Source organism: Colletotrichum tamarilloi (genome assembly GCF_030869305.1).
Source record: "Colletotrichum tamarilloi strain Tom-12 chromosome Unknown Scaffold_5.1, whole genome shotgun sequence".
Lineage (NCBI taxonomy): Eukaryota > Fungi > Ascomycota > Sordariomycetes > Glomerellales > Glomerellaceae > Colletotrichum > Colletotrichum tamarilloi.
Window position 1 is genome coordinate 1,113,621 of NW_026849388.1, and position 14,293 is coordinate 1,127,913.

General features: G+C 53.3%; 4 protein-coding genes across 4 annotated transcripts; all 4 read right to left on the reverse strand.

Moving 5' to 3' along the window:
* Nucleotides 1-2,432: 2,432 nt before the first annotated feature.
* CTAM01_02480 (fungal specific transcription factor domain-containing protein) lies at nucleotides 2,433-4,956 on the reverse strand (the record flags this gene model as incomplete). The annotated part of the gene is made up of 5 exons (XM_060518518.1): nucleotides 2,433-3,096; nucleotides 3,146-3,679; nucleotides 3,737-3,894; nucleotides 3,951-4,685; nucleotides 4,765-4,956. 5 exons carry the CDS (start codon nucleotides 4,954-4,956, stop codon nucleotides 2,433-2,435), a joined length of 2,283 nt encoding a protein of 760 aa, XP_060387151.1.
* A 3,623-nt stretch (nucleotides 4,957-8,579) lies between these two features.
* On the reverse strand, nucleotides 8,580-9,689 carry CTAM01_02481 (orotidine 5'-phosphate decarboxylase; the record flags this gene model as incomplete). Its single annotated transcript, XM_060518519.1, has 1 exon — nucleotides 8,580-9,689. One exon carries the CDS (start codon nucleotides 9,687-9,689, stop codon nucleotides 8,580-8,582), a length of 1,110 nt encoding a protein of 369 aa, XP_060387152.1.
* Nucleotides 9,690-9,776: 87 nt separating this feature from the next.
* CTAM01_02482 (uncharacterized protein) lies at nucleotides 9,777-10,208 on the reverse strand (the record flags this gene model as incomplete). Its single annotated transcript, XM_060518520.1, has 1 exon — nucleotides 9,777-10,208. A coding segment is annotated over one exon (432 nt), but the record flags the coding sequence as incomplete, so codon positions are not given.
* Nucleotides 10,209-12,326: 2,118 nt separating this feature from the next.
* Nucleotides 12,327-12,617, reverse strand: CTAM01_02483 (uncharacterized protein; the record flags this gene model as incomplete). Its single annotated transcript, XM_060518521.1, has 1 exon — nucleotides 12,327-12,617. The coding sequence occupies one exon, from the start codon at nucleotides 12,615-12,617 to the stop codon at nucleotides 12,327-12,329; it is 291 nt and encodes a 96-aa protein (XP_060387154.1).
* Nucleotides 12,618-14,293: the final 1,676 nt, after the last annotated feature.

The following is a 14,293-nucleotide window of genomic DNA, read 5'->3' on the forward strand; positions in this document are numbered from 1 at the left end:
AGGTAGGTGGGTGAGTGAGTGAGTGAGCGAGTGAGTGTTGTGCTTGGACGGGACGTGGATGTGTGGATGACCGTAGTGCTTGTGCTTGGTGCTTGGGTAGGTGGTAAAAAAATAAAAAATAAAAATATAGGTGAAAGTACCGTGCCTGCCTCGTGTGCTTGTGATGCTTTGGTGCGATGGCCCAGCCGGATCAGGCAGATAGTGTGCTCTGCTGCAGATGTCGCTGTAGCAAGAAATGCGCCTAGCCAGTACGTAGCAGGTTACGTCTCTTCTGGAAAGCGATTTATGAGAGGTGAGGTGAGGTACCCTTTCGACTAGGCTTGTGTGTGCAATATATGAGAACCGCGTAGGTAGGCAGGTGGTTTGATGATATGAAGAAACAAAATCTTTGTGGCTAAACCCTTTCTTCACATCTAGAGCTTCGTGTGATCTGCAATAAGAACCTCGAGAGCTGTGAAAGGCAAAAAAGCCAAGACAAGTGGATAGGGAACCAAAAGTGTAAGAATCTGGAAAGCAAAATAAGATGCAGCCAAAGAAAAGAGAGACAAGCACTTAGAGACTACCTTAGCGCAGCTCACGTCTCGTCGATCGGCGATGGGATTGATAAGGTTGATAGCTGGACAGGGCTGGAGTTTGGGGGCAGAAGAGGACGTTCAAGATGGTCGGTTCAGGCAAAAAGTCATGGATAATTGAGTAAAGGGAGGTAGTACCTGAGGGCTGAAAAGGTGAGGTGTGACCGACCGGTTGAAGGTGAAGCAGTGCCAAAAAGCCTCTGATGGTGCGTCTGGAGAGAGCGAGTAGAGGCTACGAGGGCAATGTAACGCCAGGCAAGACGATAGACAATGGGGTAGGATCGGGATTCGACTAGACCAGGATTCAGGATGGAGGTTGGCTGGTAGATGGGGTCTGAGGCGAGAGGGCGGGAGTACGGATATGTCTGAGGTTGAGACGAGGTAAGTCAAATAAACGGTGGGTGCCGTAGAGATTTTGTTTAAGAAAAAGTTGGAAGGGCAGCAGCTTCTTTCCCTTTCCTGTACTTTACGAATAAGGGTCAATAAGACGGGTTTATGTAAAAGGTGGAAGAAAACGAACAAATATTGCAGACGTGTCTGCGAGACGGAATAACGCAGCAACAAACGGATTTTGGGTTGAAAGATGCCAGCCGTCTGTTGTCTGCTGTCTGCTTCCTCTCCCAATCGATACCTGACAGCAGAGAGTGACGGGAAGCGGTGAAGCCACCACCGGATTCTAGTATATCGATCTGCTGGGACCCGGGATGCGGAAAGCAGGATGAGCGCTCACTCGCCGGATGCGAATGGATGGCGGGGGTAATCTTTCTTGACCCAACCTAGGCACGGGTAGACTTCCAATTGTCAAGAGATGGGGAAATGTTCACCAGTGACATTCGAGAAACCGTGGGAAGTTGATTGCATAGGCAAAAAAAGCAAGCGTCCGATAAGATGTTAGACACGCCACAACACAGGTCGTTGGCTGGCGGAAATTGATTTTTTTTTTCTTCCTCTACGGATATGGTGTTGGTGCCGTACTGTCTGGACCCCGGAAAAAATTGTTAAACTGGCATACGAAAAGAAAAAAAAAAAGTTTACCACTGGTCCCAATCGTCATAGGCCGCAAGGATATGCGTACCTTTCATCCCGCAAGATACCGGTGACACCCATTCCCCAGTACGCCGAACGACACAAAACCTCGAATCAGAACATGGACATGACGGCAACAGAAAAGTACACTCAGGGTATACATAGGGTATATTATGGTCATCTATGCATCCTCGTTGTTGTATCTGCCTCAACCATTCTTGGCTACCTGCTGGCTGACGACTACCTAGCAACGGCTGCGATGTGCCTGGCCTGCACCTCGCTCGACTGATTGCCCACCGCTTGTGCATGAGATGCCACTTTAGCGACAACTTGCGAGGCACCACGGAACCCGGTAAGCAGGCACTGGCAGGGCAGCTCCTTCTCCGCTGGCGCTAAATCCACTACCGTTGTCCCACCTGACTGGCCAGCATCCCCCATCATGGCAGGGGGGCGCCCTTCAGCTGTAAATCATCTGTCCCCCAAGGCGCTCAAGTTCTCGACTTCAATTCAACCCACCAATACATGCAGCCAATGACAACAACTCAATGTCATGCACTGAACCGCCGCTAGGCCGCGACCTTTTCACCATCTCTTTTTCGACTCTCACCTGCGACGTTCAAGAAAAACGCCTTGCCATCCCTCTTTCCTTTACTGTCTCAATCATCCAAGCCCCTCGCTCCTTCTTCCAGGAGCTTGCAGGCAGATGTTACGGATAGTATCTTACTCCAACTTGAAGGTGAGCAGCTCAGGCTTGAATGTCCCTAAATGGCCTTTGTTTCTGTCCGTTTCAAATATCGTTCCTCAGTCTTCCATATAACGTACGTAGTAAGGGGCTCAAACAGATGACGGGTCGTACTGGTTTAGCAAGTTCCACACACTGTCATTCCCAAAATCTCCTTCGAATGATGTTGTACCAGCCACCGGTGGTGGCGGCGTCGCTGCTCCCCACGCGGGGAGAGATCCGTCGTCCGGTATACCGTTGAGGTCGTGATAAATGAGGTCTCCCATCGGGAATAGTGGCGCAATCGACGTGAAATCCCAGTTATTGGGTATGTTCCAGTCCGAGGCAGAGGATGGCAAAGGATACGCCGATGCCGCGTCTGATGCCATGGGCAGTGAGGTTGGTGTCGCCACCGTACTGCTCTTGCTCACTGGCGTATCTGCCGTGGCCGCTGTTGCCGTTGACACCGATCCGCGGCCTGAAAGACTGCTGTTGTCTGCCGTCGATGCCGGCGTTGTCTGGGATGCCAGGCTTGACAGGCTCGCTGGTGGCGCCGGGTTTCCTACTGCTTTCTTAAACTTATTAAATATCGCCTGGAGAACTCCCTTTGCCGCCTTTGCAAGAGGGTTTCGCTCTTGCATCGCTTCAAACCTCTCCGTTGTCCAGTGGAAGTTTTGCATAGCGCTGCTTGCCATATCCAGGTTCTCCTTGGGGAACAGGATATATATCGACGCCATGAGCACTACTGCGTCAAAGCTGCCAAAGAACAGCGAGAAACTAGGCAGGCTTGTTAGCCTAATCCGACAGGGAAATGCATGAGACCTACTTTCGCCATGATCCAGCGTCAAGGCCTTGGAATGTGAGCATCTGTCGATGCAACATTTCAATGCTGGCCTTGAGCGCCTCTGTCCGACTCTTTTGCCTGTTAAAGATGTATGGCCGGTGCAGTGCCATTAGATTGAAAAGATTCATCTGCGGTAGGTAAAATCGCACCGACTGTAGCCAGGAGGAGCACAAGGGGTTACCGTCCCATTTCGTGTCCGGATTCTCCAGGCGGAAGTATGCAGGTGTGGCCTCGTCGAGTTCCATACATATTTGGTGTACCCGGTCGACCTTGGAGTAGTCTTTCGGACACGGGCCGTCGTGCTCAAGCTCGAGGATCTCGCGCATTGGGCCGACGAGCTTGAAAGCCCATATGCTCTTAGTCAACGGGGTTGGAGGGTCTCTCTCGTCATCCCTTGGCGCAATGGGCGTCTTGCGGCGGTCTTTGGGCGGAGGCGCGTCTATTGGTAGACTGGGTGGGAGTATACGCCAGTCGATGCTGCCAGGACGTCCAAGCACAAGCGCACAGTGGATATCCCTGTTCGGTGTCAGCCGAGTCATAAACAGCCATGCTTGCCGTCCGGCAATTGCTCACCATGTCATGAGGACCATGTAAAGCTTTCTCCTCCGCTGAATCAGCCACATGTTCTCGAGCATATCACCAGTGTCATCACTGGCCGGGGAAGGATCCAGGCTATCCCGGTGCATGCCAATCTCTTGAGCATCTCGAATAGCGCTACCAATGGCATGCCACTGCACTCATTATTAGCTTTTTGATGGCCTTAAGCTACGCTCGGGAGTTCACCTACCGATTCCGTAACCTTGGCCATGTATTTGAGAAACGCAGCTCGAAGAAAGTCGGCCTGGACTGTTGTGAGAGTGATTTGCCGCTTACCAAGCAGTGACAAAATGCCAACGCCAGATTCGCTGTAGTCCGCGGCAAGGTCCTCGAAAGTCATGTTCCCAGCATACTTGAGATGATCGTAAAAGTCTTGCGACCCTTCCGGTAGAGTCAACAAGGCCGTCGCCAGTACCTGAAAGAGCAGCGCGGGAAAGACTCGCAAGTCGGGCGAGAGTGCCTGTGGACCAGAGTTGGAAAGCACGCTGAAGGGGATGTTGGACCACTCGGCAAACTGTTCCTTGAAGAGATCCTCCTCAAGCGCATAGTACTGGTGGTTGAACTCGTGAAAGTATACGTCGATGAGCTTTTCGATGTAACCTTTCGCCGGCAGCTGTCTGATCAACGACTTGTATCGTTCCTTGGTCGCAAACTGGTCTTCGACGTGGGCCGCGCCGCCGAGATGCGACAGCTGGCCGTCGCCGTTGGCGCTTTCGATTTTCCTCATCAGACCGAGAGTGGAAGCCCCAGCTTGAGAGTAGCCCCAGTTCGCGGCGGCATTGGAGAGGCTCTGGACATGTGTCGATCTCGCGCCTTCGCCGTCCGGCTTGCGGTTGTCTTTTGCTGTGGGCGCGCCCGTTTCGTACTTGCAAGCATCCTGTTTGTTGCGCGACTTGCAGTTGGCGCATGGGAGGTCTCGGTCGCACTGCGCACAGAAACTGTGTCAGCTACGAATTGCAATGGCGGGAGGGAGAATTGTTGCGGGCAAGGCCTAGCAAACCAACCTTTTGCTTCCGTCGGTGGCATTCCGTGCAAGAAATCACCACGCGTCTGCGCTTCTTGGGCGGTGGTCGGGCGTCTTGCGTCTGGTTCTGGTTCTGCATTTGGGTCGGTGTTTGAGTTGGACTTGTGCTCGAGTCCTGAGCATCCCGCGCCGAGGGTGGTTTCTCGGAGCTGTTCCGCCGATCGTCGGCCATGGCCAGCCGTGTAAATGTGTGTATGCGTATATACGGCGAATACTGCGCGGCGGACGTGGTTGTTGAAAGATCGTGTTCGTGGAGGCGCACTCGGGGAACGGCACGACGTTCTCGAATTGTCGGCGCCGTCGCCGCCTCGGGAATTGGTTGTGTCAGTGGTTCAGGGTATTCGGTCCGCAAAGTGGGAGCCGCCTGGATTCGCCGCGAGCTCGGCACGTGGGTTGATGGAGTTGGCTGGGCGTCTGAATATCTTTTCGTATAGTAGCGCAGGCAGGCGCAAGGCCTGAAATGGAACAGTAGAGAGGCGAAACGAGCAAGAAAACCCGGTGAATGTTGATCTCGGTCGTGGTTCCTCGCGGTGACAGCTGCCGGAAGAGATGGAGGGAGGGATGGACGATTACGGAAGCAGAACTGGTGGGAAAAGTTGGAAAACAGGACCCGCCCACGATCAACCTGTGACTCTCGTCGGCGAGCGAAGCAGATGTCGCCTTAGACTGGGGCACTGTGTGGGAGAGAGCGGAACCTGGTGATTGAGTAAGGTAAGGTAGGTAGAGTGGTCGAGTGGTGGACTGGAGACACGCCAGGGCGGAAAGAGAGAGCAGCAGCTACTACTGCGTAAGGTAGGGTAAAGTAGACAGACGTCGTTGGTATTTCGATCGGGGCTGGGAAAGACGATGGTGAGCGTATTCGTAAATATGGGCAACCGGGGTCCAGAAGTGGCAGGCGCTCGCTCTTTCCCTTTGGTAGCCGGGCACCTAGTTAAGGTATAGGTATAGGTATAGGTAGGTACGGATAAGGTAGGCAGGCTTCAACTTCTCACACACGCAACTCACTCAACTTGCTGCAAAGGCAAGCAAGCACCTGGTGTTGGCAGTTGCGCTCCTTCCAGTTCCAGTCCAGTTCCAGTCCAGGTCTGCGGCAAGAGCAAGGCAAGGCATGTGGCCGGCGGTGTTGGATTGTGGGGCCGGGAGTTGATCCTGCCTTGTCTCTGTATGGACTACGGAGAGGTACCTTACACGGTGCTGCGTGCAGTAAAGTAAGGTAAGGTACGTCGACGTATTTTCGTTTTGCCCTTTTCGATTCCTGGGTATCCGCAAGGTGTACTCGGTAAGGTGCAGCAAATTGTAAAATAGGTAGGATATCCCTGAAGCCCCGAGGGATAGGAGAAAAACAAGAAACTCCCGTTGTCAAAGGGCGTTTTCTAAATCCCCATAGTTTCTTACACGTCCGGCCGGCACTTGGATATGGCTAATGTAAGGTAGTGTATCCGTAAGGTATGCAAAATGTACCGACCAGCCTTGGACAAAGTAAGGTAGTGTACCATCCGGGATACAACAAAAGCCCATCAACAACAAAAACATCAGATTCAAAAATCCATTGCCCATCCACGGATACATCCATCCCACCCCACCCCCTGCCTGGCCACTCACTCCATCATACTCTGACGACACCGACGGAGCGAACGGCCGGTCCCAAGGGTCACGCAACGATGCTCCAAAGACAGCTAGCTGCTGTTTTGTGATTTGCTGACCTGCAGCTTGTCCCATCGCAATTCCGCCCAAGCTTTCTAGTCCTTCGCCGACATAGATATCTACCTACCTGTATTGTTCGACGTTAGATCGGCAGCGCTTAGGTCACATTGAGAGGCGTCTTGGAGGTTCTTGGGGACAGCAACCCAGGTCACAGCTACCAGGCAGCCATATGGAATTCCCTCCGGCTTTCCTGTACACACCGACTTCTGCAGGTCATGGCGGCATGGAGAAGAAGAACCCGTGTTCCGCACCGTTCGCGTTCGCCCAGGGCAGGTAATAGTCGGGGTTCAAACAGCAAAAAAGCATCGTGCCATTCGTCTTCCGCGGATCGCCTTTCAGGAGGTCGAAGAGAGAGAAAAGGGGACCCGAACAGTAGGAAACACGGCGTGGAGGGGTAGGGCCGGCAGCCTGCCGACAGGGGGCACGGCGCGCCGAAAAATCAATGTAAGATGAGACCGAGAGAGATCTCATCCCACGCCTCACGTCCCACCGTTCCCTCACGTCCCAACGTCCACTTTACACACACGGCCAATGTCCTCTCATGATCCCGTCGCGCCAATGCCCTTTCATAGAGCCAGCGTCAGCGATCTGTCGGCATCGTCGTCGTCTAAACAAGTCGGGACGACCTTTTGAGGTAAAAGGCTGTTGGTGCGTTTCCGGTACTTGTATAGTCGTTACTTTACGTGCGTATAGCGTTGTGTTTGTGCTGTGCGGCAGTCGAAGTCAACGCGAGATGGTGCTGTGCACCGGCTGGCCACCCCTTGCTTGATCTTACTTGGTGCGCGTGGCAACGGCGCACACTGCTCAGCTTCAAATTCACCATCATTTTTGGTTTGGGGGGAAAATAGCCTTCTTCATCTTTTGAATCTCGCACCTCACACATCGCGGGACTTGTAGGGAACATGTCGCATCCCGGGGAACCTTGCCCGCCGACCCGACGTGCTCTTCTCTCCCTCTCCCTCTCTCTCTCTTCATTTTCTCTACGGAGTACTCCGTGCACAGTAGGGAAGACTCGTAGTGGTAATAGAGAGTCCATTTACCTTTCCAACCATGAGTAGACTTCTTCTGCCTCCAGATCGGACCTGACCCCGTCTCCCCTACTAAGTCGGGTGAGGGTCCCGCCATGGATCTCGTCCATCGGCTTTAGGACTTTTGCCCATTGTCCGCCAAAGTCCGTTGTCCAATCGCCTACGGAGCATACCTGGCTACCTTATGGGCAAACCTCCTCAACTCTTCCCTTCCATCCCTGTCCCTGTCCCTCCTTTCCCTTTTCCTCTTCCCCGTGCCATGTTTTGTAGTAGCATGCTTGGATGCCACATGCCACACACCATGCCGTCGAGAAACTACTTTGCCGTCAGCTTGTCGCAGAACATTAAGCTATGCTATAGAAGGGTGCGCGATCAACGGCAGTTCAGGGTAGCTCAGGTACATGCTTTCCTCAATAGCCGATCACCGACACCTTGCCTTGACTGGACGAGGGATCTGATCTGATCTCGAAACCGAGTAAGCCGAGTAAGAAGGAGCTACTCAGAAGAGAACGATAGCAGCAGCCAGCCACTCGTCTTACCCACTACCACACCTCAGAGATAGGATCGATGGAATGGCCGGACGGTGTTGCTCAAGATCCAAAGGGTATGCAGCAGACTTGGAGATCGAGGCAAGGGCCATCACATATAGACAAGTAAACGTGGCAGAGAACTGTCATTTCAATGATATATGAACTGCAACTGTCCGCATGCAAGACCTGCATTTGTAGAACCCGCAGAAATCAACGCCGATCCCTTTTTTTTATTTTGCACCCGTCTTCCGGGTCGCCGAGTCCCCCCCCCCCCCGTCTAAGAAATCGCCCCAGTGCCGAGTCCGAATCCCCATCCTCTACGACATGAATACCATTGCAAAACCGAATATGCATGAACCAGCAGTAGCACCCTAGAAAATATGGCGTAAAAGCCCGCCCCGACGACGGTACGACTGGGGACAAAAAAAAATCGATGGGAAAAAAACACGCCTGGGTATTGACTTTGGGTGTGTGTATGAGTTTGGTGGACAGGTGGAGGAGGGTGGTGGATGTGTGTGTAAGAGACGAGCCGTCTATGCCACACGGGAGAGATAGGCCTTCCAGGCCTTCCTGCGGTATCTTTCGGCCTCCGATTGAGGATCACCCGCCTTCAGGATACCACGACCAACGATAACGACATCAGTGCCGCAAAGCTCAACAAGCTTTTGAGGCGTGTTGTATTGCTGTCCCTTGCCGTCACCCGCAACGGCGCCGTTCTCCTCGTCACCTTCCGGCGGCAATTGGCATCCCGGTGTCATGTGAATGAAAGAGTCTTCTGGCTCGGTGTTGAGGCTCTCCTGGGACACGAAGCCCATGACGAAGTTCTTGTTCTCCCTAGCCGCTTCGACACAAGCGTCGGTGTACTCCTTGTTCATGAAGTTACCGGCACTGGACATTTGCGCCAGGATGAGAAGACCACGGTCCATGGGGGCCTCCTCGATTCCGGCGTACAGAACCTCGTCAGAGCTGTGGGACTCGTTCCTCGGGAATCGAGGGGAAGGCGCAGGTTCGAAGTGCTGTGTCAAAGTCGTGATGGAGACAATGCTGCCCTTGCGTCCGTTGACGTCGTTTGGTCGTGGAGTGCCAATGGTATGTTCATACGAATCCCCATTGTTGTCCTCGTCGTAGTCGTCGAAACTCTCCGACCTCGGGGTTCCAACCGTAACCGACGTCTTGACCTCGTAAGGGTACCTTTCGCGCCATCTTGCGGCTGCCTCTGCGAGAGCTGTGACGGCGGCCTTGCCCGGAACCATGTTGACGTTGATGATGTGCGCCCACTCGATAATCCTTGCCGACCCAGCGACGTATTGCATTTGGACCGTGTTGCCAATGTCACCGAACTTGCGATCCTCGAAAATCAAGAAACCATGCTTGCGAGCTAGTGCCGCGAGCTTAGCGCCGGTACCAGTCTGCGGGTTGAAGTCCCAGCCGGAGACGATATCGTGATGTGTCTTGAGGACGACAATGGACGGTCCGACCTTGTCGGCGAGGTAGAGCAACTCTCGTGCGGTGGGAACATCGGCGCTGAGGCAGAGGTTGGATGCCTTCAGGTCCATCAATCGGAGGAGGTAGGCTGTGAGGGGATGGCTGGCGGATTCGGCGCGGCCAGCGAAGGTCGCCTTCAAAGTACCGTGAGAGGTCATCCTAGCAGATGTCTCTCGATTCGTCAATACTGTGGTCGAATGCGCGAAAGGGACGTGCTGCGGTACCAGGTTCGTGGGATTTGTACACTACGGCGAGGCTTCCAATTGAAGGAGGTATGTACGGCGGTGGAGAAGGCGAAGGTGCCTGTCTGGGTTGGGTGAAGTTGAAGCCGAGAGGGGGAGGGGGGGATGCCGAGCAAGCGGGAAGAGAGGGGGTGAATTCGGAAGTGACGAAGATGGCTGAGAGAGCGCAAACAGGGTTTTTGTATGGCTAGGTACGAGTGCCACACGAGGGCGTTGCGAATTGCTCAGGTCTGGGGGTGTTCGTGCCGTGCCGGGCTTGGGCTTTGACTTGGAATTGAGAAGCTTGACTAGATGCAACGTGGGCGTGCCGTGACGTGAGGGAGAGACAGATGAAGAGCCGACCAGAGAGTAAAGGGGAAAGGAAGCGCGAGGCGGGAGGCCAGAATAATAAAGTGACGAGACAGCGTGAGGTGGGCTGGACTTTTTTAGTGAGGACTAGAACAGATAATAAGTTAGTGAGAAGTTGATGTGTTGTGTGTGTGTGTGTGCAATGTGACTGTGGGGGTGCGCTTAAGACTAAGGTAGGTAAGGTAGGTACCGAGCAGCTAGGTAGGTAGCCCAGTCCCGTCCGCGGTGAGGTACCTTACTTAGGTACTCCGTACTCTGTCCCAGACTTCCAGTCCCAGTCCCAGTCCCAGGTAAAGCCGCAAGCCGCAAGCCAGGTGTGCTGAGAGCGGCCGACTAAACAGATTGTCGGAGGGGAAACATGGGAGGGAATGGGGGGCTTGGAGGGGGACGATGGAGGGGTTCTCTCATCCGTTCTGCATGTCCAGATCCCCGTCAAAAGAAAAAAAAAAAAAAAGGCAAGAAGGGGGCTGGATTGGAGGAGGAGAGGGCGCAGGGTACCTTAGAGGCAAGGGTGCCACTTTTGGGGGCCGGAGCGGGAGATCCAGGAGGAACCAACATAAAAAAGAAAATGAAAAAAAGTGCATGGGTCATTGAATCAAGAAGACAAGAGAAAAAAAAAAGGTACCGTGTCAGTCACAGGAGACGGGAGGAGAGAAGACTGGACTCAGAGAGTACCGGAGAGAAACATTGATGAGAATGCTCTGGTGCTATTTGCTATTAACTTACCTTGGGTAGCAGCAGGCAATATCGGAGGGACCCGAGGGATAGCGTCAATGGAAGGAACCCAAGAGGGAGGAAAAGACGGGATCCTGTCCGATGCCCTTCTCTCCTCCTCTTCCTCTTCTTCCACCTCCTCCACCTCCGCTCCTTCCTCCTAACTACTTTGCTTGGGCTATCCGTACGGATCCTTTGCCGGGAGTTCTCTACCAAGATATCTGTAAGGTAAGGTACCTAAGGTAAGGTACGGATAATTGCTCCTACTATATTCAAGTACCTTGGACCTTGGGCTTGGCAACAAATCCAATGAATTTGCATCAAAAGGCTCATCCATCTGTAGTTTACCTCAATTTTAAAACTCCATGCCCCCTTTTTCTCGCTTCCTACACCATCTTCGTCTACTCGTAGGTACACATCCATTTCCATATTGTCTTGCGGCATGACTACACCGTCATCTACCGTGGTCCGTAAGGTAGCTTTACCTCTCCCGCTAGTCTACAGAGTCCAGCTGCTGCATTCCTGGTGATCGGAATCGGACTGGCCAGGGACACCGCCGTTCTTGGCCGGGCTGGAACATCCCGACACATCCTTGTCGATGTACGATACTCTGAATCGACAAAGGTACCGTAGTGAGGCACTCACTGCAAGACACCTGGCCTGGTGTTCAAAGGCATTATACAAATGCACAATACGGTGTGGGCTAATTAGGTAGTCGATTACTGATTAGTATTCGTAGTGTACCTATGTCCATAGTCCTAGAACCAAAGCATGCCGACCTTCCATGTGGCATCCCGGCAACCAGACCTGTCCATGCCGCCGCCAATGCCAAACTAAGGGACTGACTTATTCCAGGCATGCCAATGGATGGACTGCGTCGCCGATGGTCACTTGAGCGAATGATTCAATACATAGCCGACTTCAGCTCCCATCACCTCATCTCACCAGGCCAAACCGGCCCCGGAGCTTCGAGGGGCCGCTGACCATACTGCGGCAGATACATTTCGCCATCAAACTATGCCCCCGAAGCCAATCCGAATGGAAAACTATAAAAAAAAATTACAGAAGAAGAGAAGAAACAGGCAAAGCTCGAGCCGCGGCACCTCCCAGGCTCGACGGCAACATGCCTGAGTCGATCCCCAGAGGCAGACCGACGTGGGCGACCAGACGAGATGGGCTCGAACCCACCTTTTGCACGTTCTGGAACAGACCACACGTCCGGCAAAAGTATCTTTCTTTCCCCGATCAGACCCTGCAAATGTGACGTGTAGCCCTGTGGACAAGGGTTTTGATGATTCCTTCTATTTGTGGTGTGTGTTTTTGTACGCCGATGGAACTGTCGCCAAAGACAGCAACCTCCACTTGCGCAGGACCGCCCAGCTAACACAATGGTGGTGTCGTAAAACGGAAACCATGGATGCAGTGGACGCACCAATCCCATGTCCTCGACTGCTTGACTTTGCGTCGCATTGAGCGGCAGTGCGAATTGTGTCAATCTCCCTGTCGGCCCGTTGCAAAAGAAAAAAAATTTGTTGGAAGCGCAGAGTATCCGTCTTGACTGAGATGTGATAGGGTGTGGACCAAAGGAGAGCATCCTGGTCCACGAAGTCTGAAGAGGCCACCGTGACTTGTACACCATCGCCATTCTCTGCGTATTGTAGATGAGAGAGAGAGGCCGGCCGAACTCAACTGTGGTGACCCGGAAGGCTGGTTGGGCTGTTTGGCTCGTCGTGTGGCCGCAGCCGTCGAAATTCGCCGCCGGAAGCGGCAACGCCGTCTCATGCGGTGAGGCCGCCGCGGCCGCCTCCAGAACTACGCAACGGTGAAGGCTATAGTACGGGCCCGAAGCTGTAGGTGAGCCTGGTCAGTAGTGAGCTACTTAGGCTTCACGTATCCGTATCCATAGCTGCTTCTATTTGGCCTATCAAGCCCGAGCGGCTGGGCAATATCGTGCCATGCCCCCGGGCCTTAGTCCCACCAAGTAAGGCATTCTCGTGCCATTTTGCGAGGGAGAGACGGGAAGTCCGATGAACCAAAGAACGGTGTGTGCCTCTTCCCCGCAACCATGCTACCTTCTGCCGGGAGCCCTGGCCTCGTTCCCTTTTCAAACTTAGCCCAACGGCTTCTGCCGATGGTAGCGCAGAAACGCCGACTCATGGCCAGTCTGTCACACTGTCAAACACGTGCAGACCTGCGCAGTATCCGTAGATAGAAATCAACAGGTTGTGGCAAAGTTGGCTTTCGAAAATGCCTGCAAGACGTCCAAGCTCTCGGGAACGGCCTTGGCAAATCCCCGACCTGCTCCATTAATAAGGACCTCCCGCCAAACAACCTATCTGTTGCCGAGACTATTCCGCAGACGAACTCCATCAACTTGTCACCCGAGGGCGCGACATATTCGGGTCCCCGCGATCGGCAACCTCCCGGCGAGGATGTTGGTATATGAAACTATGTTTTCGGGACTCTGGTCTAGGGTACTAGTAAAAGACCCGGTAGCATACAGTTCGTTCCGTGCGTGCACTCGGACTGAAACTGGCAGCCAAGGCTCACGAGCCCAGCCAACGGCTCGGACAGCATGATCGATTTGTGGCCTGCCCATCAGACCATATGGAGCCAAAGCGGAATCGAAGGCAGTGCAAAATTCGAGAGCTAGCGATACTTCAGCAGCGGCAGACATGTTGAGTAGTTGTTTCAGCAAATGCATACGTGGGTGATGACTTGTATGGCTCACTGCCAGCAACTGTATCTTGATTCTTGAAGATTTATTCTTGGTGGGGTAGAATCCTTGGGCGATACGACTGTGGGGTGCTCTTCGAAAGAAGATAACAATGGCGGGGTGGTGCAAGACTGATCATCGCAAGAGAGTGAGGAAGAGAGAGGACGAGAGAGAAAATAGGCCTGAGACAAGTATGGACAGGGGCCAAGTCGTGAAGTTAGCTAGCCAACATTGGTTCAGAAGCACCAGGTTATCTCAGACGCACGACATGTAGTTGAGATAGGAAGATCCGAGACATACAGGTGCCTGCCTGCCTGCCTGGTACCTTGGTGTTATCTTACAGCAAGGCAGGTGCGCTTCCCAAGCGACTTTTGCTCTTGCATTTTGCGGGCGCATATGGAAGGTCTGGGGTTGTCTCGTCACTGCCATCGTCGTTGTCGTCATCATTAGGTTGTTGATGTGAAGGAACATTGATGAGGGATATGAGATTTCGATGCCTGTTCTCATAGTTCCTACAATCCCGTACTGGCCTAGGGATGCTTGAAAGACATGGGGAAGATGAGAAAATCTAGAATGCCCAACACACGCTTGGATGAGTCGTGTAGAAGGGCATGGTGTTCTGCAGTTGCCTACATCGATAAGAGCCGTGCTAACGTTCCAAGGTTCCATGTAAGGTATCTTTCTCTTATCATGCCTTGGATCCTAGTGCGAATTTCAGGCTCCACGGATGGGTAGGCTGGAG